Source organism: Gorilla gorilla, chromosome 16 (genome assembly GCF_029281585.2).
Source record: "Gorilla gorilla gorilla isolate KB3781 chromosome 16, NHGRI_mGorGor1-v2.1_pri, whole genome shotgun sequence".
Taxonomy (NCBI): Eukaryota; Metazoa; Chordata; class Mammalia; order Primates; family Hominidae; genus Gorilla; species Gorilla gorilla.
In genome coordinates this window covers 89,116,942-89,139,391 of record NC_073240.2, presented here as the reverse complement: position 1 = coordinate 89,139,391, position 22,450 = coordinate 89,116,942, and the positions used below count along the sequence as shown (strand labels likewise).

At 43.4% G+C, this 22,450-nt stretch overlaps 1 protein-coding gene across 9 annotated transcripts in view; it reads left to right on the top strand.

Moving 5' to 3' along the window:
* The window catches only part of NTRK3 (neurotrophic receptor tyrosine kinase 3), a 397,164-nt gene that overhangs the window by 334,527 nt on the left and 40,187 nt on the right, over nt 1–22,450 (top strand). For 4 of the 9 annotated variants that reach the window (XM_055362905.2, XM_055362904.2, XM_055362906.2 and 1 more), the window contains one exon: nt 13,944–14,018. The exons of the other annotated variants lie outside the window; for them this stretch is intronic. In XM_055362905.2, coding sequence (XP_055218880.1) covers nt 13,944–14,018 — 75 coding nt within the window. The remainder of the gene's footprint in view (nt 1–13,943; nt 14,019–22,450) is intronic. 9 annotated transcript variants of the gene reach the window in all.

Genomic DNA, 22,450 nt, shown 5'->3' with positions numbered 1-22,450 from the left:
AAGATATTTATGGCCCATTGACTTTACTGAAATGAATTTCCCAGCATGTCAGTCCTGAGAGAGCAAGACAGAGATCCAGGGACTGTACCAATATGAGAGCTCTGGAGGGCAGCCCCCTCATTAGTTTAATGGGAGGACCTGAGGTGCAGCAAAGCTGAGGCTTTATCAGATGCTCTCTAAGGTGCCTTCCAGTTTTATGATCAACAAGAACATTGACTGATTACTCAGTCACCAGAGCTGAGAGCCTGAGGCTCCTCTAAGTCTTTTTGACCAGTTAGTTCTTGCCTTCAAGTCGGGAGAAACTCTCAGATGAAAGTCAAGTGGTTGGCAGTGTACTGAAGAGAGCCAGTGGTCTATGAGATAACTTGGTTTTAGGTAATTTTAAAGGTAAAAACAAAAGCTAATGATGGTAATTTGAGGCAACTGAGTTTTAGGATCACAGGGTTCCACCATGCTTTCTGCTCTTTGTTGGAACTTTGGGAATCTCATTTAATAAGTGGCACCTCTCTTCCCTGCCCAGATGATGTGTCTGAGCCCACTGAGGCTGAGAAGCCAGGCAGATGAAGATTATAAAGTACACTTGAATAATGATAGAATTCTTGCTGATGGTGATTTCAGTGTGCAGCAATAATAGTTTTTTTTTTAAATACCAAGTCCCCTAATCTTTATAGCAAGATTAGGCATTCCAGCTCAGTCATAGCAGCCTGGGAATATTGCAGACTTTGCTCTGCAGAGCCAGAAGTTTTGCTGCTCATTTCTCCTCTTTGTAAGGAGAAGATACTCATCAGAAAAGGGAAGGGGTTGTGGCCCCATGTGCAGTCCCCAAAATCAGACAAGCTTTTTCTCCAAGAGGTGAGATTAAGACTGGAGAGCTCTCTGCATTAGACCTGTTACTCCAATAAGGTGTCCCTGTAGTTGGAAGCCTGAAACAGTGCAAAGAGGAAGGGGTCCATCACAAGTCTATTCATGTCCACATAGGCAAGCAGTTGCCAGCTACACTCAGAATCATATAGTTCCTTCCTCTGAGGCCAGGAGTAGGGAGGCTTGACCCCTAGCTTAACTGGTGATAAAGGATTAGCAGCTAGGCATACTAGTTCTTGAGGGATGCTGACCCTGTTTGGAGAGGGCTTATCCAGATTTGTCCCTTTGGTTTTAGCCATTAGGTACTCCTAAATAGACCCAGGCACCAATGAAGAAGTGATGCTGGCTGTCAGGAGATGAGGGTCTTGTACTGGCTGTCCAGTGACCAGACTCTGTTTATTGTGTTTGATTCTTGCTTTGCTATTTTTGAAATATCGTAATCATTCTTTAACCATCGTCCTATTTATGTAGAGGAGAACAATGGAGGAGCGTTGTATTCCATTCCTGAGGAAGTGGTTTTCCCAAATTTTTATAATAAAATTTTATTTGACAGTAATTTTAGATGTACAGAAAAGTTGCAAAAATAGTGTAGAGAATTCCCATATATCCTTCACTCAGTTTTCCCTCCTGTTGACATCGTATGGAACCAGGGTACCTTGGCAAAAAATAAGAAATTAACAGTGACACAAGTTATTAACTAAACTACAGACTTTGTTTGGATTTTACCAGCTTTTCCACTAATGCACATTTTATTGTCTCAGGATTCACTCTGCGATACCAAACCAGTCTTACTTAAGGGCAGTGGAACTACCGTGGTCAAAGCAGGGGTGAGGGGATGGATCCCCCATTGCCCACAGTCTCTCCTTTGATACCCTATGCCCTCGATGCACCCTTAGGAGCCTCCAGGATTCCACAGTTCAGTTTTCTGCAACAGAGATAGGTGGGCTATAAGACGCCCTCCTGCAATACCAGTCCCAGAGGTGCTGAGAAACCCTATTTTGTGAGCAAATTATAACTCCAGATTCTTACAAGAATCTTTTGGAGCTGTGCAGTCTGGGGCAGCCATCTTCATATAGCAAGTGGACAGGGCTGGAGTTACTGTTCTCTGCTGGAGTTTAGGAGTCTAGAGGAAGGTATGGGATCTTCTTAAATTCCCAGCCCTAAACCATGCGTTTGTTCTCTTCTTCAGCTTTGGGAGAGGGTGCCTTGTGCTAATCAGGAGACGTGGCCACAGACTGGAGAGACTTCCAAGTGGGGCTCAGAGATTTAGTTACCTGAGCATCTGCTGTAGGACTGGATGTCGTGATATGCACATCTCAGGTGAATTTTGAAAAACAACTTAAATGCTAAGACCTATTAAGTTGTACAAAGCTGCTGAGGGAATGAACACAGGAGGAGGTGTGTGGGATACATTTATGCTAATTATAAGTATTACAACCTTATTTCCTTGATTGAAGCCAGTGGATCTGCACACCAATTATCTACAAAATATCAGTCACTTTGGAATACAAAAGTCTGTTGAGGGACAGGGCTGAGATTTAGGACATCTTGGTCTCGGTGCCAGTTCTATATCCAGGTTCCAAATCAGAGATTTCACTTTCATCTCTAAAATCTGGAGTTTGGATTCCAGCCATATGATCTCTTTGGGGTTTTGCCTTCTGTTGAACTAAGTTCTGTGTGTAATAATAAGTGAGAAGAAGACTTGATTTTTTTAGGATAGGAGGGGGACATGGCCAAAGGTATAATAATAACTTCAAAGTTGTCTTAACCAGTCTGTGCTGTTCATTTGACCCTAGACCATAGCTCTTCCACATCTCAGCCCCCTTTTTTCCTTCCTGATAAAATAAAAAAACAAACTCCAGTTTTGAAGCAGACTCTTCTACATTACCTGGATCTAGTTTAGTGACTGAAGTTTAATTTCTGCTCCACCCTCTTCTTCCTCTTTGAGATATTGAGGATAATTGTCCAAGATTCACCCTGGTCGGTAGAAGAAGTACCTGAACAGAATTTCTTTGTATTTTTCCAACGATGAGGATTATCTAATTATTGCTATCATCTTTGCACTCCCATACCTCCACCCTTTCTAGACCATTTTATACTTTATTTCAATATGGTGGTAATGCTGGGGACATCTACCTGCAACTCAGGCATTCTGAAAAGTATAGAACTGAATACAGAAAAGAATCTGGTATTTTCCACCCTGGGACACTCTGGCAATCTGGAGAGAAGATGACCTGGAGAAGGCATGATGATCAGGAGGTTGAGGTGCAAAGAACCGGGCTCTAACAATGAAGTGATGAAGTTATTTTGTGAATTCTCCCCGCAGCGGCCTGAGGATATTAGTCCTGGGAAGTGCCCTCCCGTTTTTGTTTTTGGGCTCTTGGCAGCCAGTGACAAATGTGGGAACTAGAATGCAGGAGTAGAAGCCAAGAAGCCTAGATTCAGTCTCTCTGCCATGACTCCTGACATGGAACAGATCCCTTTCTTGCCCAGGACCTGAGTTTCTCATTTGTAAAGTGGACATTTCTCATCTTTCTTCTACACTGTTGTGAGGCTTTTCATCTTTTCACAAGTACTGGCCACACCAATAGCATTATTGTCTGCCACTGCATGGAAACTAGGTTGAGAGTTTGTGGGATGTACTCAAGTTTCCTTTTTAGATACATCCATGGCTTTACTGCTTTTTTTCCTGGATTGGGACTGAAAGAACTGAGTCCCAGTTCAGTCACTCGGTTTCTTTGATGACATTGTCTTTAGATCAGTGTTCTTAACCTCAACTCTAGTTAACACTTCCCTCTCATGAGGTTAAATTAGATGCTTAGTTTCCAAACACATTTGCACATTTGCTAACCCTGTCCTTGTTGGTTTATTTCCTACCCTCATACCACATTACCTAGCCATTAGCAAGATCCATGTGTGAGGGATGGGATTCAATTCAATTCCTTGTCCGTGTGCTAAGATGAATAGAACACAAGGAAATAAAAATCTCATAGGGAATATAAGAACAGATAAAAATGTGTTGCTCTACCATAAGCCAAAGGGAGGCAAATTGTATAAAAGCCAGTTAAAAATGTCTAAAGCTTATCTAAGTAGAGGAATGGCATGGGTCTTGAGGGGTTGCTTGGCAGTCTGGATTAAATTTTAGGAAGATATCTCCATCAGAGAGGTTAGCATGAGCAAAGTCATGGAGGAAGCTTGGAGGTAAGGAAACCAGAAGAATGATCTAGAACGGTGTGTGATTCAACTGGCTGAAACTAAGGATCTATGGAAGATGCATGGAAAGAAATGTTGGTAAAGGAAAGACCACCATGGCAGCTTTTGAAAGGCCAACTATTTTGGCTTAGGTAGTCAATGGACAGTCACAGAGGATTTGTCATCTGTTGAAGTGTGAATCAGGTCATGTGTAAGGACAATTCATAAGGCAGTGGCATGTGGGATAGATTGCTGGAAACTAAGACCATAAAGGCAGGCCATCGCACTGGCCCAGGAAAGAGGCAGTGAGATCCTGTGCCACAGTGGTAGCCATAGAGTATGGAAGAGAAGCCATTAGAATCCATGGGCTCAGGACTACGAACTGGAGACTGGCTGGTCCCACAGGCTCAAAGCCACTTGCAGTTAGTAAGGGGCAACTATGAAAACAAACAAACAAATAAACAAAACACAAAAAACAGTGAAATGGAGGGTCAGGATGTGTCTTCATCCATTTTGAGGTGCTATAAAAAACACTTGAGGCTATGTAATTTATAAAGAAAAGAGATTTAATTGGATCATATATCTGAAGACTGTGCAAGAAGCATGGTGCCAGCATCTGCTTCTGGTAAGGACCTCAGGAAGCTTCCAATCATGGCAAAGGAGGAGCAGGAGTGTCACATGGTGAGGGAGGGAGCAAGAGAGAGAGGAAGGAGTGGTGCCAGACTCTTTAATGACTAGATCTCATGGGAACTAAGATTAATAACTCACTACCTGGAGAATGGCACCAGGCCATTCCCTCAGGGATCCACCCCCGTGATTCAAACGCCTCTCACCAGGCCCCACCTCCAACACTGGGGATCAGATTTCCACATGAGATTTGGAGGTGACAAATACCTAAATAAACCAGGATGGATTTTTAAATTGCATCTTTTAGGCCACCAAGTCCATTCTGCATCCTTAAAGTGTTAGAAACAACGGAGCAAATGCCAAATCATTCAATTTTAAAGAAATATATAGCTGGAAGGAGCCTTAAATGTCATCTATTTCACCCTTGAGGGACCAGGCAGAATAGCATCAAAATCATCCCAGACAGATGGTTTGCTCGCTGTATTCCAGTGCATCTTCTGGGATTCCACAGGTTTCCTTCCTTATTCCTTTCAGCTGTGGGAGAGGGAAGCTATTTTCAGTGAGAGATTTGTCTTTTTCTTTCTAATTATTAACATTCTTTAGAAGTGGGAAGTTCTCAGTTGTGTCTAGCGAGAATCCTACCTGCTACAAGGTAAGTATGTTTCATCCTATGTCCTTAGTGGAGATAAATGTGGTTTATATTATAAAACAGACATTATAAGACTCAGAAAAACTAAGAAGAACCTCAATGTGACCAAAATGGCCTTGCGGCCAGGTGCGGTGGTTTGTATCTGTAATCCCAGCACTTTGGGTGGCCCAGGCGGGGGGATCACTTGAGGTTAGGAGCTCAAGACCAGCTTGGCCAACATGGCGAAACCTTGTCTCTACTGAAAATATAAAAAATTAGCTGGGCATGGTGGTGCACACCTGTAGTCCCACACGCTTGGGGAGGCTGAGGCAGGAGAATCACTTGGAAGGCAGAGGTTGCAGTGAGCCGACATCACACCACTGCACTCCACCCTGAGTGATAGAGCGAGACTCTGTCTAAAAAAAAAAAAAAAAAAAAAAAAAAAAAAGCCTTGTGCTTTTCATAGGTAATTGGTTATATTTTATGCATTGTTTGTATCTTGACTGGTGGGAAACCAGTGGAATAAAAATCTTTAGCCCCGTAATCCTGCCAAAAAGTAATAACCTATTTCTGAGGGTGGTTTCTAGTTATCTCCTAAACTTAGTCTCTTCTCTCTGCAGTTTAGAAATCCAGTTGTTTTCTTCTCTCATTGAAGGTTGTGCAGGCATGAGGACTGATACTGGGGAAAAAAGACGGGGAAGATGCCCCATAAGAAAATTCTGAGATGTTGAAGCATGCTTGTATTGGATTCTGTCCTTGGGAAAGGAGAGGAAAAGGCTGAAGGAGACCGTTGAGTCTGGTGTTGAGTCATTCACGTCTCTCTACTCCTGTGGAGGACCCTTATGGATGTGTTGTAACAGCATCTCCTTTTCCTTCCTCAAGTGCAAAAGGCCTTTCTTTTTTTTTTTTTTCTGAGACAAACTGAATATATAACATAGAAAGATACATAAATTTCCATACAGATATCTTCTTTACTAGCTGTAATTAAGATATTTGCATGTGAAGAGAATGTTGTGTTCCCTTGACTTCCTCCTGGTAGGGAATTGTATTTCTCTCATAATCCTCATAGCCCAAGATTTTGTGATCTGTCTGTGTCTAAACGGAAGGAGGAGGAGGAGGAATCAGAAGACTGGGTCAATACAAAGCATCTGAAATTCAGAACTTCAAACACAGTTTTTACTCTTGGTTGTTTTTTTCTAGGCTTTGCTAATCCCAAAGAGCAAAGTTGGAGGTAGGAAAGTTGATAGCCCAAGAGCAGGTGGGCCGAGCATCCACTGACATTGCAGTCAGGCAGATATTCAATTGAATCACTGAGCTTCTGCTGAGAGCTATTTGGCCTTAGGAAATTTACTTAAATTCACTAAGACTTAGATTCCTCATCTGAAAAAAAAAACAATTTCTTCTTTTGTGCACATTAAATAAGATAAGTATTCAAATTGCCAGTACCCATTAGGCACCCAATAGATGGCTATTATTCTATGTAAAAGAATAAGGTAGAAATTATATATCAGAAATTTTAAACCATTTTAAGTTACAAGCCAAGGTTTTCCCTATGATGGATCTTTATTGCTGGATACTAAATTTAGAGAGAAGAAGAACCTACTCAAGAGAATTTAGGGAAATTTAAAATAAAAAAAGCCACCCACTCCTCCAGGACTGGTTTAGACATTTGAGTTGATCTGTTGGAAGCCCAGGAGGAAAGAGAAAACACTTTTAGGCATCTGCAGGAAGAGCTTTTCTATTGTGGAGTTAGTAGCTACAACCAGGAGCTAATTTTTGTAACTGTGGACCATGAATTCTGCAGTAGACAAAGGTCTTCAGAATTAAAGCCTCCTTCTCCAGATGTCCTTAGTGTGTGCTGTCCCTCATCATCCCAGAGGGAGAGCTTAGGGTGATGCACCTGTCCTGGAGCCTTGGGGATAGAGAAAAGACTGGCTTAAGTCCAGCTCTACCTCCTTTCTCCTTTCATTGGCTATATGATGGTTACTGCTCATTATTATGCATAGCATGAAATATGCAAGTGTATATGCATATGCATAATGGATGTGCAAGTTCTTTGTAAACTGTTGGTTTGAGTGCTGGTGGTTTTGTCACCACCACCACCACCACCATCACCACCCCCATCACCAGCATCATCACCGACACCATCACCACCACCACCATCACCATCATCACCATCACCAACGCCACCATCACCGACATCATTACCAACACCACCAACACCATCACCAACACCATAGCCACCGCTGTTATCACCATTATAGTCTGTGCTTAGTAAATAACCATGTACACCCTGGAAAAATAAATTGAATCCATCAATGTTCCAAAGTTGGCTGGTAGGTGGTGGTCTGTACTCCAGCTCTCCAACTCTGCCAATCATCACGACAATCTTGGTTGCCTTCCTCCATTGAGTCATGCTTTCCAGCCTCTCCAGCCAGCTTGGAACTTTGATTTGCAGCCCAGTTTGTTCTTGTAGTTGGTCATTTCCTTACCCAGTGGGTCAATCCCCAACTTCCTGATCTTTGTATTTATTTTTTCACATCCTGAGACACTTGGGTACATGTTTGTTCCATACCTCAATAAAGCATAAGTTCCCTTGAAGGCAAAGGAGCTCACCCACTTTTAGCACAGTGATTTCTACATTAAAAATGCTTAATAAAAGTTACTTAATTAAAAAATACATAATACTATATTAGATGTTTGTAATGGGAAAAGAATAATGTCCCCACTTGCCTAAATCTTCTTACATGAATCCTCATTGGTTCCCACTCACTGGGCACCAGTGGTCAGTATGTGGGGACTCTGAGTATGTGTATTTGAAAGATGCACTGGTATCACCAAGGCAAAGCCAGCTGGATCTGATTCCCTGCCAATGGCCCTGACATCTGACATCTGCTTATCAGTGCAGAGGACTGGAGGAGGTCTCACAATAATTAAAATACCCATAAGAATGGAGTTAGCACCAAAAGGAAATTTATTATTGCACACAGAGAATCACATTATTCAAAGGCCATAGGATCAAAGCATTTGTTCTCAGTGAGCTAGTCCATGTGGGAAGCCGGATCATAATGTGAAAGTTGCTTAAAGAGGAAGAAATCAGGGCAAGGATGTTAGAAGAGTCAAATAATCAATGACATCCAGCTAAGAAAGCCTAACAACAGGGTTCCTGGCTTCTCAGCAGGTTCAGAAATACTCCATGTCTTTTGCCTAAATCCTCCTCTCTGCCTTGTCCAGAGCCAGGAAGGGATGAACATCTCCACCATCCAGTTCCAAGGCTCATTCTTTCCCAGGCCTCCAGGATCAGCCAGTGCCCCATCTGAGAGATACATTATTTCTTCATCTGTATCAATCAGGGCACAATGCAGCCATGATAGCCTAAGAGCCACTCAAGATTTTTCAGACAACCTTGGATATACATCCATGTTTTCATTCATTTTCTGCTGATCGTAAAGAGGCCGATTGTATTTTCTTCATTTTCAAATGTTTGGGAGCCACTTTATTACAGCCCCTAATGCTTTGCATGTCACTGAATTGCTTTCACACCTAAAAATGAGTCCTTTTGTTGCTTGCAAATCTTATTGCCTTGATACCTAGTATTATATGCCCCAGGGAGGGTACATATTAATAGATTTCAAGTGCCTGTTCTGATTGACTGGTGATTGCCCAGAGTGGAGTGATGAGAAGAATTTGGTGGTTGCATCTAGGATCAGTGAAAAAGTGGTGATCAGCTGGTGACATCTGCCATGAAAGTAGAAAAGAGGATTGGTGGCACTTGTGTCCTGTTCTGACACATGTCATCCTGAGCAGTGCTCTCAATTCAGGGATTCTGCTGGACCCTGTTAGGCATGCTCTAACCTCGGATTCACACAAGTGGAGGGATTCTAATGTGACATAGATATTGAGTTTATTGAGTGCACCTGTGTTGAAGGATCATATTCAGAGAAAGGGGTTTGCCAGGCGGATCTGCTTTACTGGGGCTAATTTCCCCATCACATAAATGAGACTAGCATCCCCAAATTCTGAATTATCTTCTACTGGCCTTTCCCTCACATTTCAACTAAATAGTTGGATTTTTTCTTCTTTTCTTACAACTTGTATATAGCAAAAGTGCCTTGTTTCTGGGTAGATTTGATTCCCCTTTATACACTGCCAAGGTGTTTGGTAGTCTAGATACAGCTTTCCCTGTCAGCTCTATGCCATCATCTCTGAGCCAACTTTTATCAATGTAGCAGCAGGATCTTGAAGCATATATATATATATATATATATATATTTTTACTTTTTGAAAAGTTGAACAGCCCAAGATCAGGGTTTGCCGCTAGAGTTCTGCTCCCAAGCAGACATTGATTCAATTATCAACATTCTTTGGATATGGTCTATGCATTTTTATTACTCCACCCAACTGTTTTGTAAGTATTCTATGAGAGACCTTGATAAACATCTGGATGAAATTTGGGTAAGCATCTACACTGGCAATCTTGTGAAATCCTGACTAGAAATGAAGTTGGAGGTCATCTTTCAAACCCACTTATTTGACAGGTGAATACATTGAATGCCAGCCAGAGAGAGAGAGAGCAGATGTCCCTCAAGATCACACACCTAGTTAGTGGTAGAGTGAAGACAAGGACATTCTTCTCCCTTCCTGTGAATTCAGTGCTCCTCTCTAACCACCATCAAAGTGCTATCAGGTCAATGGGCTGGTATGATTCTCCCTATTTACAGACAAGTAAATTAAAGCTCAGAGAGATTAGTGATCATTCCCCAGACTGTACAATAAATGAGGGGTGGAATTGGGTTTGGTGTTCTGGTTAAGTTAGGTTTTTCAAGGGATGAGAGTTTACTTGTGAATAGAATGTTTAAAGAGCACACCAGTACAGCACAGTCTCCATGAGGTTAAGTAGAAGTGTGAGCTTGTAATAATTGAGTTCCATGATCTATTTTTCTAATAAGGCTTTGTGGCAAGGCCATTCAAGGCAAAGGAGGAAAACAGGATGACCCAAGCCTAGTCAACGCAGCAAGCAAAGATGATTTAATTTAGAGATTTTCGGCTCTCCAATATAATCTTAAAGCAACCAGCAGCAACGTGATTTGAGGTGATTGTAGTCTGAAAATGTAACACAGATTCGGTGAAACTGAAGGGCGAGGAAGGAATATTAGAAGCAAGGGAGGTGGTGCTCAGAGTTGAGGAGTATTGTCCTATTGCCTTGAAATGTGTTGCAAGAAGTAATTGTTTTAATGTTTATTGTGAAAATGTATTCTCAAGAACTTTGATTGACACATAATCATTCACAGTAGCTTAGAAGTTCTTTAAGGGCAGTATTCATGCCTTATTTCACTGATTATATAACCCTTGTACCTAGGACTATACATGATATATGGTAGACATTTCATAAATGTTCATTAAATGACATAAACCAGGAGACAGGTGTTCTTCTCAGCGAATGACTGATCTGGGATGATGCTCAAGGACCCTAATTTGGAACAATCAGAGATCACAAAGCCAGATTTCAGTACAGAGATGTATAGAAGGGTTGTCCTCCATTATTTTGGTGCAATGAGTGGGCTCTGCAATGTGTTCCTCACCCACAGGGGTGGCAAGATTGGAAAACGCTAGAGATAGTTGACACCTGAGGGTGGTGAAGCACAGTGCTGCAGGAAGTTACCCTTATTGTGTGAAAATGGAACAGACCATCCTACAAGATAGTGGGTTCTCCATCCCCAGTGGGTTTCTAGAAAATCCATAGAACCACATTATACAGATGCCTGTGCTGGACATGAGGTTTCAGAAGATGATCTCAAAGTTTTGCTTTTCTCTAATTCTGAGATCCTAAAAGCCAACTCTACAACAGAGATTGCTTAGATAAGTGCAAAGTGGTAGAGTAGTTTAAGAACTCATAATTATGTACATGCAAGGAACTGTGTCAAGTATATATTTTCATGGTGCTATCAAATATTAAGCCAAATTCACCCTCTGCATATCTACACATTCACAGCCTGAATCCTTTCCCACTTCGCTCATATCTCAATACCTGTCACCTGCCCTGTCTCTTGTCTCTCCCTGTGACTGTGTTTATCTTGCTCTGAAGGCTTTCTTGAGGCATTTCTCCCTCCTTTCAACTCTAAAAATCCACAATCCATCCTACATTAAAGAAAAATCTTCATTTGACCTTTCTATCCCTTCTAACTTTGCCTGAATATTGATATAAGTACTTTTCATCTTATGTCTTAATTTTTTGGGCTTCTGATCTTACCACTGAATTGAATCTGCAGTTTTGGGGTCACTAATTATCTCTCACGACCAAATTTAAATTTCTTACTTCAAGTCTAACCCTTCCTGAACTATTGTTGAATGACATTATTAATAATTTACCCTTTCCCCCGCACCCCCTGCAACTGCCAATGCTGCATAGTATTCTTGTTGAATGCCTCAGTAATGCTTTGTTCCACAAGTTATAACCATTCCTGGTCATTCTTTCCCTGTTCCATTGGTTTCTCTCCTTCCTCGCATTTTAAGTTTGGGTGCTGCTATTTTAGACATCTGCTTTGCAAACCTCATGCACTCACATGGTTATAACCCCTTTTTACTTTTACACAGAATCTGTTTGAAATTTACATTTGCAGCCTCCACTTCTTCTCTCTTTGATTGCTTAATCTGTAAGCCTCCCCTGGAGAGTTCACTGGAGATTGAAACACGGCATGTTTTAAATAAAACTCACCATGGCCTCCTCCTGCTTCTCTGAGTGCTAGCACCTCAGCAACTGTTAGCATCCATGAAAACTCTCTTGGGAGCTTCCCAAAGGGGAGCCATTTCTGAACCTGTCTCTTTATCACCAGCCTGCTATGTCTTTCCTTATAGCACCTCAGTGCCACTTTTTCTTTGCACGTTGGCAGGAGCTGCCCAGGTCCATGCCTGGTCAGTCCAAAACCTGAATCCGCGCACACACCTTCAGGCTTGGAGCTCTTCCCCCAGGGCTCCTCGAACTTCCTCATCCCTCCTGTTTTTTCGGAGCCTTGTGTGAGTAAATCTTCCTTTCACCAAAATATAAATTTCTTGCCCTGGCCTACTGGGTCCTCAAGCCCCTGCCAGTCTCCTTCCTGACCTTCCACAAGAAGCCCCCTTGGCTCCATCCCAGCCAGTCTGTCCCTGGTGGCCCAGTGCCAGTTGCTTATTTCCACCTTTGCATGAGGCCCTCTGTGTTCATTTGTTCGGGCTGCCATAGCAGTGCTCCACAGACTGGGGGCTTCAACAACAGAATCTGATTTTCTCACTGCTCTGGAGGCTGGAAGTTCAAGACCAAGGTGCCAACAGGGTTCATTCATTCGGAGGCCTCGCTCTTTGTCTTGCACATGGCTGCCTGCTCACTGTGTCCTCACGTGGTCATCCGTCTGTGTGGTTTGTGTCCTAATCTCTTCTTATAAGGACCCCAGTCCTATTGGATTAGGGCCCACCCTACAGACCCCATTGAACCTTAGTTACCTCTTTTAAGGCTCTCTCTCCAAATACAGTCATATTCTGAAGAACTTGGGGTTAGGACTTCCCCATAATGAGCATGTGTTGGGGAGCACACAGTTCAGTCCATCACACCTCCTCTTCCCAACTGCCCATCTGTCCTTTCTTTCATCTCCCTCTTCATTCTTTCTCTCTGTTCATCCCTCCCTGCCATCAGCACTCAGCAATCCCCATTTCATCGTCTTCACTGGATGGTCTTTTCAGCCTCACCCTATGAGTTTGTGCACAGGGACATGTTACTTCATGAATCTGCCTCTCCTCCAGGTCATTCCAGTGCTGCTTCTCTGCCTCTGACTCGATTGAGAGCAGGGACTGTGTCTCTTGTCTCTTGCACACAGCCCTTGACTTGGAAGCACTTGAGAAATGCCATTGCTAAGTCACTGTGAGTCCCTCCTCACACACCCCCCTCCTCTCACTTCTCAAGAGCCCTTTCAAGGGAAAGGCCTTGCTTAGGAGCTTTTTTCCTGAGTGGTGATGGAGAACACAAATGCTAACTCCATGGACAGCAAGGAGGAGGAAGGCTGAGGCTCCATGGTGGTGACATTCAGTGAGCTAACCTTTCTAGATCAGGAAGGAAAGGAGAGGGAATCTGGGTAGCCCTAAAAGCAGTGGTGAATTCAGGGATTTTCTGCGGGACACACTAAGAGCAATAATTCTCTCAGAAGCTTTGGAGAAAGTGCTGTTTCTTTGACCTAAGGGGCTGAAAATTCTAGATAGAACCCACTTCCTCTCCAAGCAGTAGGTAGGCTGGGAGGCTCCTGCTGGGAGTAGAACCAAGCTCGTGGAGGGAAGCCCATTGCGTCTTCATGTCCCACAGAGGAAGACAGCTGGGTGTCATGTGCTGGGAGTGGTGTCATGATGTGCTGGTGGAGCCCCGAGTGCATTGTGTTTCTGGGCGGACTCCAGAGTAAGGGCCTTGAAGGTGGGTTGCTGCGGTCTTCCGCTGTCCTCCCTAATGATGCAGGACAAATGTTTGAGGCTGTGCCCAGGAGAGACACACCATTCAGTTAAAGATCCCCCTGCTTTCCTCATGCTCCTCCTTTCATCCTTCCATGCTTCCTTCCTCTCCCTTCATCCCTTTTCTTCTCTCTCCCCCTCCCCACTCTCTCCCCTCATTCACTGTCAGGAAGGGCCATGCCAGAAGGGCCCGTTCAGCGTGGTGTGGCAGCGGCAGAGGCTAGCAGCAACGGCAGCTTCCACAGTGAGTCTGGATTTGATTTCTGGGGCCAGGGGGCTGGGCAGGGCAGTCCACACACAGACAGATAGCTTGCAGGCTTTGGAGAGGCACTTCCATGGGCTGGGGCCTGCTTCCAACCTCTTTTTCCTTGCCTCCCACCGTGGGGCATCATTTAACTTCCATGGAAGTTTCCTGCCAAAGCCATTGATGTGCTTGGGATGTCTCATGGGGAGACAGCATGGTGGAGGGTGGCGGGCCATAATCTGCTAAAATTAGGTGCACAGCCGGGAAAGCCGCTGGAGTTCACATGGCTGCCAGGGCTTCTGTCCAGACCTGTGCGTGTGGTGGAGGCTGAAGGCTCTGCATGGATGATGGTTTGGCTGCTTTCTTGCATTTCAGGAGGTGTGACCTTGAGTTTTGAGTACACTTTGGGTGCTTACACTCCATAGGAGACTCCCTGTAAGGAAATAAGAATGCCCTAATTACACAGAGTAGAGGGTCTAAGAACGGGAGGTCTCCCCATTGACCTCAGATGAAGCGTGGTCTAACAGACTTGATGCTCAGGATGGTCACTACAGATCCTCTGTGACGGAGTCAGATCCCCCAGTGCTTGCAGGGAGGCTTTTGCCCTCCCCATTTTAATTTCTACGGTAATTTCTGGCAGGGAGATGGACATACTGCAGAGTCAGTCGAAGTTCCATCTGTCTTTCCTTGATCATCAGACTGCATTGGATGGCTTCCTTCCACTTTTTGCTTGGGGGCTTTTTTCTTCTATTTGGGAAATGGTCCACTTGGGAAAACAGAACCACAGAATTCACCTACTCAGCCTTAAAGATCCATCCCAGACTAAGAAGACACAAGTTCTGCTTGCCATCTTGAGAGGCTTTCCACAGGCCAGAGGCTGCTTCCTAACACTGACAGGGCGTGCGGTAGTTAAGTCAGTTTTGAAGTGAGAAGCTTCTGGTTTCTAATATACAGTATTATCCTGACACTGCAGTCTTATGGGCAAGTGCATGGGAAGGAAGGCTTTTACAGTTTCATTCATTTCTCTCATAATTTGGTTAGGGAGGTAAATTAAGCATAGCCTCCCAGGTTCTCTCAGGATCAGTTTCATAGGTTTCTCTTCTTGACACTGCTCCTAATAACAGCATGAAAGTTTAAGATTTTCAGTACTAACAAGTGTGTATAGCTAGGGTATTTCAGAACAAACATGCTTGGCAGCCTTATGAGAATTTTGCAAGCAAAACCATTATAGAAGATTAATCAATCTCTTCTCATGCTTTTAAAATATTGTATGTATTTCAGTCGCATCAGGTTCAAACTCTTGGTTTTAGGAACTGACAGGTTGCATTAAAATATCAAATTGGTCAAATTTATTAATTAATTTCAACAAATATTTAATATTAATCAACTGTGTATGTTTGATTGTCTAAAGTTGGACCCTTCTGAGAATGAAAAGGGAAGTTATTAATAATTAAATAGGAGCTACAGGCATAAATTTAGACCTTTCTTGGTAAATTGGGGCATACAGTCATTTTATCCATGTATCCTGAGTTATTGTTGGTGCCAGTGATACAACTATGAGTAAAACAGACAAAAATCGCTGCCCTTACTGAGGGAGATAAAAAAATAAAGATAAAGTAAAGTATATAGTAAATTAAGAGTGATAGGTTCTTAAGAGAGAAGGAAAGCAGAGAGGAGAAAAAGAAGTACTTGGTGGTAGTAATACTGGTGGTGTTGGTGGTGGTAGTTAGTGTTGTGTGTGTGTGTAGTTTAGGTAGGGACGTCAAAGCAATCACATTGCTTAAAGAATTTGAAATATTTTAGTTTATTTAGTTTCTCCAAGGAGGGCTTTCATGACTCAGCTAAAACTTACTGCATGGATGAAATCATATCTGAAAATTCTGAGTCCAAATAAAGAAATACTCACAAACTTCATAATGACAGAAAGCAAAGAGAGAAAACCAGGTGGCTGTGGCACTGGAAGGATACCTTGTCTCCTTGATGGTCAGCACAGGTTTCATCTCCCTCTGACACCACTGAGATGGCATCAGAAAGTGAACATGGCTGTGGATTCATCTATTTGGGGAGCATCTTTGTAGAAAGTCCCTTAATCTCTGACTTGTGCTGGCCATTCAGAGCATCTTAAGGCCCTTCCTTCTCCCATCTGCCTTTCTGTGGGGTAATGGAAGGGCAGCTTACAGCTGCTGAACACCTGCTCTAGCCAGGCACCTTGATAGGGGCTTTGAGTAAATTAATTTGTTTAATTTATTCTGTTCTCATGAAGACATTATTATAGTTCCACTTTGAGGATGAGAACACTGATGTTTAAGCTCAGAAATAGAAAATAGTTGAGCCAGGATTTAAATCCAGGTTGAATTATGTCTGAAATTCTGCCTTTATCAGTTAGCCTCAGCATCTTTCCACAGATATCAGTTGGCAGGAAGTGGAAGTAAGAAAAGGACTCACTGGGTGACCCGAATGTCCCATGTGTGGGCTGATTTGCATGGCTGGATCAGGAGCAGTAGATGTGTTGGGGTGGTTGTCCATGTCTTTGCTGATTGCGCATGAAGGCACAGCAACTTCTGCTGCTTTGTTTTTTGAGTGTTGTCACTGGAAATGGGGATGGGCATGGAAAATTTTGGGGGCATGAGAGTAAGTCTTCCTGTGTGGCTTCCATCCTCGGCTGAGGTGGAGGCTTAACTTCAGTGAGTCAGTGTTCCTGGGGCTCGCGCACGTTGGAAGGAGGGACCATGCATGGTGTCTATGTATAGATAATAGAGGTGGGGAGAATGCATGCAGAGTGCTGAGACTGAACAAAGGTTTTTCAACAGGGGTTTGAGCGAAGAGTTGAGTTTGAAGATAATCCTAAATTTCCTGTCTGTCTTTGTGAATGGAATCCACAGACTGACCTCATCCAGTCTTAGGATGCTATTAGCAAGAAACAGGATGTCTCTGGACCACATCTGAGATATGATGGTTATATTTAACCTAAATATCACTGTGTAATGTTGCATTTATTTGTGGTATACTTTCATATATTTCCCAGAAAACAAATAGGTAACCTGTTGTTTTACGCACAATATGGTAACCTCCTGATAAGGTTATGTTTCAAGCAAATCACCATTTAGATGCGGAAGAGAGACCTGCTACAACAAAGTAAAGAATTACTTTGGGGTGCCAATAACCCTCTCCAGTTTTCCTTTTGTGATAAAGGAGAAGATTTTCTACCTGTGATGCTATACTTTCCTTGGAGTTTTAGAGCATATTTATCCCAGGGTCTCAATGCATGTCAAGGCAATGTCTCTTAGTTTCACAACATGTGTCATAGGGGTAGAGAGAAGCCATTACTCTTGTCATTTGACAAGGATTTTCTTTTTTATTACATTGTTACCATCACAGAAATATACTCCAAGCACTGGGATGTCCCTCGCTATGGTCTTCTAACTATTGGGTAGGGTTACCTCATCAAGTTTTGGTTCTTTACTGCTTTTAGGGACTCTTGTCTAGTTTCCCCCGTCATTTTGATACTTGAGGACTGAGGAGGAAAGCATCATTCATCTTCCTCCATAGGATACTCCACTTTCACTTATCTGAGTTCTCCCTCTGGTAGAAACAAATAAGCAAGCAAATTAGCTTTTCTTCTAAAATATTAACGCATCTCAACACAGTTGGCTTCTCTCTTCTGCGTATGTGTGCTCTGTGGAGTCCCAGCTGGGAATCAGGGTAAAGATGAGAAGTGTCTGGTTATATTTCAAACTGACAAGGATAGTCATTCTTTTTCTGGTTACATATGGGCCGCCCTGCCACTCACACATACAAGATATGTCTTAATTCCAGAAGGGCTTAGCTGAAGCTTAAAAGAATAATACCCATGCCTTAGACACAAGTCTGCAAGGGCACCTGGTCATGAGTATGCCTCGGTCTGGGAATCTGCTTAGAGACTTGGTCATAGATGCATCCTTTACAGCAGTACGCTGGGATTTCAGGGGTGAGATGAACCTAAGAAAAAAGATTCAGAGAGATCCCAGAGGCCCATATTAAAAGGCTTATTGTGGCTGGGCGTGGTGGCTCACACCTGTAATCCCAGCACTTTGGGAGGCCGAGGCGGATGGATCATGAGGTCAGGAGATCAAGACCATCTTGTCCAACATGGTGAAACCCCGTCTCTACTAAAATAAAATTAAAAAAAAATTAGCCAGGCGTGGTGGCATGTGCTTGTAATCCCAGCTACTTGGGAGGCTGAGGCAGGAGAAGCACTTGAACCCCAGAAGCTGAGGTTGCAGCGAGCTGAGATTGCGCCACTGCGCTCCAGCCTGGCAACAGAGCAAGACTCCTTCTCAAAAAAAAAAAAAAAAAAAAAAATGCTTATTGTAGTTTCATTCTAGCAGGGCATGTCTTGGTCATAGACAGGTCCTTTAAAGTAGCGTGCTGGGATATCTCCCCACCCAAACAAACTTAGTATTTCTAAGGAACCTAAGGACACACACCTGTTTATTTCCATGTCCAGGGTACACAAGGAGAGCATAAGACAAGCTTTGTTCACCCGTCTTGGCATGCGAGTGTTTTCCAGCCATCACTGAGGTTGTGGAGAGGGTCTGGTTACAGTGAAGATGTCTATAAGCTGGAGATTATTCTAAAACCCACTAGGACTTTCCCAAAGTCAAACACCAATGTAGTTTAATGGTTTTGAAATTGTGGAATGTGGTTTCCCCCCTTTTCATTGCTATCCCAAGTCTTGTGATCCAAGATCATTAAGACTGGCCTTTTGGGGAAAACCAATACAGTCCCCTGTGTAAGATGCCTGTGAATGTACAGGGTATCGCATGTCCTCATTAGTTTAGGGAGTTTGGTTGTCTGTTCTTAGTCCCAGTCCTCTGAGTTCTTGACTGGAGATTTATCCAGAGAAAAGAAATCTGCCCATTAAATAGTAATTAATCTTTGAACTCTCAGTGGCCTTAGCATTTTGCTTTCTGATGATCTGAAGAAATATAGTGTCTCAGAGCAGAGCAAGCCCCTAGAACAGGATGATAAAAGGGGCCTGGAATGCAGTGGGGCTCAGGTCTTCAAGGGAAGGGGTTGTAGGAGCTACAGGGAAGATGATGGAGGAGGGGAGGGAATCTTTCTGGTTGTGCCATCCAGGACCACTCACTGAGAATGTTGCCCTAGTCTCGTGATGGGACTTCTTGGTCTGCATCTTATCTTCAAAGCTGGTCAAGTCTCTTTGCTTCCGCAATTCTTTTGGGACAAATGACTCATGAGAAATTCATATGACTACAAGAATTGTGACACCGCCTCCTGTCTGGCGATGATGTGGGTTCTGCTATTTCTAGGCTGGTGCCCACCTCTCTTGAGCCTTAGCTAGTTCCTCTGATTAGTGCTGCCTCCTCTCTTCCTGCCACTTGTGGCTAGCCCTAATGGAAAGTAGATCTCCAGGCAGATGCATCCGGCTGAAGAATCCTGGCACCGGGGCAAATGCAGCCCTCCAAGGAAAGCTTTTAGTTCAGACACCGGTCTCAGAGCCCACATTGTGAACTGTGTCCTGTGAGGCTTTATGGCCAGTGAAGCTCTGGCATTTGGGTGCAGGCATGTAGGGTGGGGAAGGAGCAAGGGGGAGTCGGGGTGAGAGGAGGCTTATCGTAGTTTCATCCTAGCTGGGCATGTCGGTTTTTACATGGGCCTCTGGGATCTCTCTGAATCTTTTTTCTTTGGTTCATTTCTAGAAATAGACATTTTATTTCTAGAAATAGAAACTAACTTGAGAGTCGAATTTTCTAGTGTTTTCTCAGGATTTTTTCGGCTGTGACAGAAAACTCTCTACCTTAAGCAAAAAGGCAATGTACTGTCTTTATAATAAAATTTTTGTTTTCCAGGTTTAGGAATTATTTCTAGGGTTGGCTTCATTCTAAGACCTAAATAATGTCACCATGTAGAGCCTGTTGCTTCCTCTCTCCCTTCTTCCTTTTCATCTCTACTCTGACTTCTTTCCATAATTTCATCATCATTCTCTGCCTCTCTCTTTGTCTGCCCAAGACCATGATCTTAGAGAAAGAGATGTTAACGGGAAATAGATTTCCAAACAATCAAGGCTAATGTATTTTGAAAATTATGATGACAAATGCTGCCACAGTTGAACACATTATCTGGGACCTAGATGTTCAGTAGTGAAGGCTTGTCCTCGTCAGGGAGGCCTTGCCATCAGGAGCCTAGCTGATGAGGTGAGAAATTATCAGTGCCATTTCTACAAGAGTGGGACTGGACATTATGCAGAGAGAAGCTGCAAGAGAAAGACACAGGAAGCAAAGTCCATGACTGGCTGCTTTTTTCCAATCTGTCTATGGAGGAACATAGATATTTTCTGATGTCATCTTTATGAGTGCTCTCTGGGCTGGTGTAGGTTCCCATCTTACTTCATTGAATCTGCTGATTTAGATATTTCTGAATGAAAATTCCCCTTCAGCTTTTCTGAGTGTTTTATATAAATCAAATTTATAGGATTTCTATCACATTATCCAAAATCTGCCACCCTAACCTATCAATTTACATGCCTTAAAACATTTTTACTAATGAGTCTTTTTTTAAATTTAGAATGTATAAGAACTTTAACTTGGTGGTGAATAAGAACTTTGGTTTTGGAATCAGAATAATTTGGGTATAAGACTTGGATTTTTCTGTCTCAAGCATTTTTGAATAAGATGCTTAACCTCTTCCTCTCCTTTTTCCCTTCCTCTCTCCCTTTCTCCCTCTCCCCCTCCTCCCCGCTTTCCTCCTTCCTTTCTTCCTTTCTCAGTACAATGCTGTCAACAATAGTAGTTTTCACAGCCAATGCGTTTTAGGAGGATTGAGCGAAGCAGTGCATTTTAATTCATTTAGCATATATCCTAGCACAGTATAAACATGCAATAAGTTGTTCTATATCCATGTTCACTGGGACAAGAACTTAGCCCAACTCGACTCCCAAACTTGGAATGCTGAAAGCATCTCTTTCTACCTCTGTTATGGTGGAGGCCAGAGCTTCAGATAAATTAAGATGAGGGCTCTACCCTTGGGGATTACCTACCCCAGCACTCAGCCTGGCTCGACCTTTTGGGGACCCACTAGGTGACCCTGAGAAAGACACTTCATCCCAGTTTCGTTAGCCTACAAACAAGAAGTCCACCTGCTCAAATTCCCCTTCTATATTTTTTGGAAACAGGAATGTGTGTTAACAGAGGAGGAATGCCTTTGAATAACAACTCTCCAACTGTGATTTCTGGCTTCACATTTAAGACTTTCTTGTAGGTTCATCCTCAGAGCAGTCCTCTCCTGCCTTTTGACCTTGAAGGAGAAGCCAAGAGGCAGGGCTTGTTTATAAAGAGAGATGGAGCAGCCCACAGCTGCAGGCCTCAGATTATGGCCTGGAATGCCAGATGCTGCATGGAGATACAGCTCCTCCATCTCTTTCATCTGAACCTGCCCTTGGCCTACACCCTTCACTGCTGAGAGGCACCCCAGGACCCAGTTGTAGAGTAGCAGGCTGTGTGGAACGAAGTGGACCTCAGAGCTCTAACCTTCTCACAGGGCCAGGAGGGGCATCCAAAGATTATCCAGTCTCTACTTGACCAAATCATCCCCTTTTGGAACTGGATGATACCTAAAGGTCAACTAGTCGAAGTCTTTCCCTCACCCTACCAATTATGCAGATGAGAACACAGGAGGCCAGGGGTGAGCCAGGAGGTATGATGCAAACTAAGGCAGGGCCGTGGAGCTCCTGAATTCTGGCCCATGCTCTCCTTCACTGCCTACAGCACACACACACACACACACACACACACACACACACACACACACACACACCCTCTGTAAAGTCAGGCTGCTGATGCTGCAGATGTTAGGAAGGGCCTTGAGTTGAGCTTTCGTTCAGTGTTCTTGATGTCCTGATTCAGATGAGAAAATTATGCTCATGCAATTTTTGAGCAGAGAGGAATCTTAGCAAAACTCTGGTCCAACTATGTCATTATTCCAAGTATGAACATTGAGACCAAAAGAAAGCATGGGCTGCCAAGACCACAGGATGGCACACTAGTAGAACTGGGACAAGAATCCAGATGACCTGAGTCTCAATCCAGTGCTCTTTTCACTCAGGTTCCTGGTTTATCTTGGTGCCAGACCTTCCCTCTGGCTGTCTCCATTCCAGGATGCTAAAGATGCCTCTGGGCCTTGCCAGGGCTGTGTGGCTGGATTAATAGATACCCCTTTCCTGGTATTTCCCAGGGAAAGGCCCAACTAGAAACCCGTGGTGCTTAAAAAGAGTGGTGGTACTTCTGTTTTTGATGAATCACCTTGCAGTTCCCAGAGTGCTTTGACTGCTGTTACCACCCAACCTCAGACTTCCTTGAGAATTTAACCCTGTTATTTTTTCCAAGTTGAATCCCCACTTTTAAATGAAGATAAAGGACTTTATCAACTGTTTCATG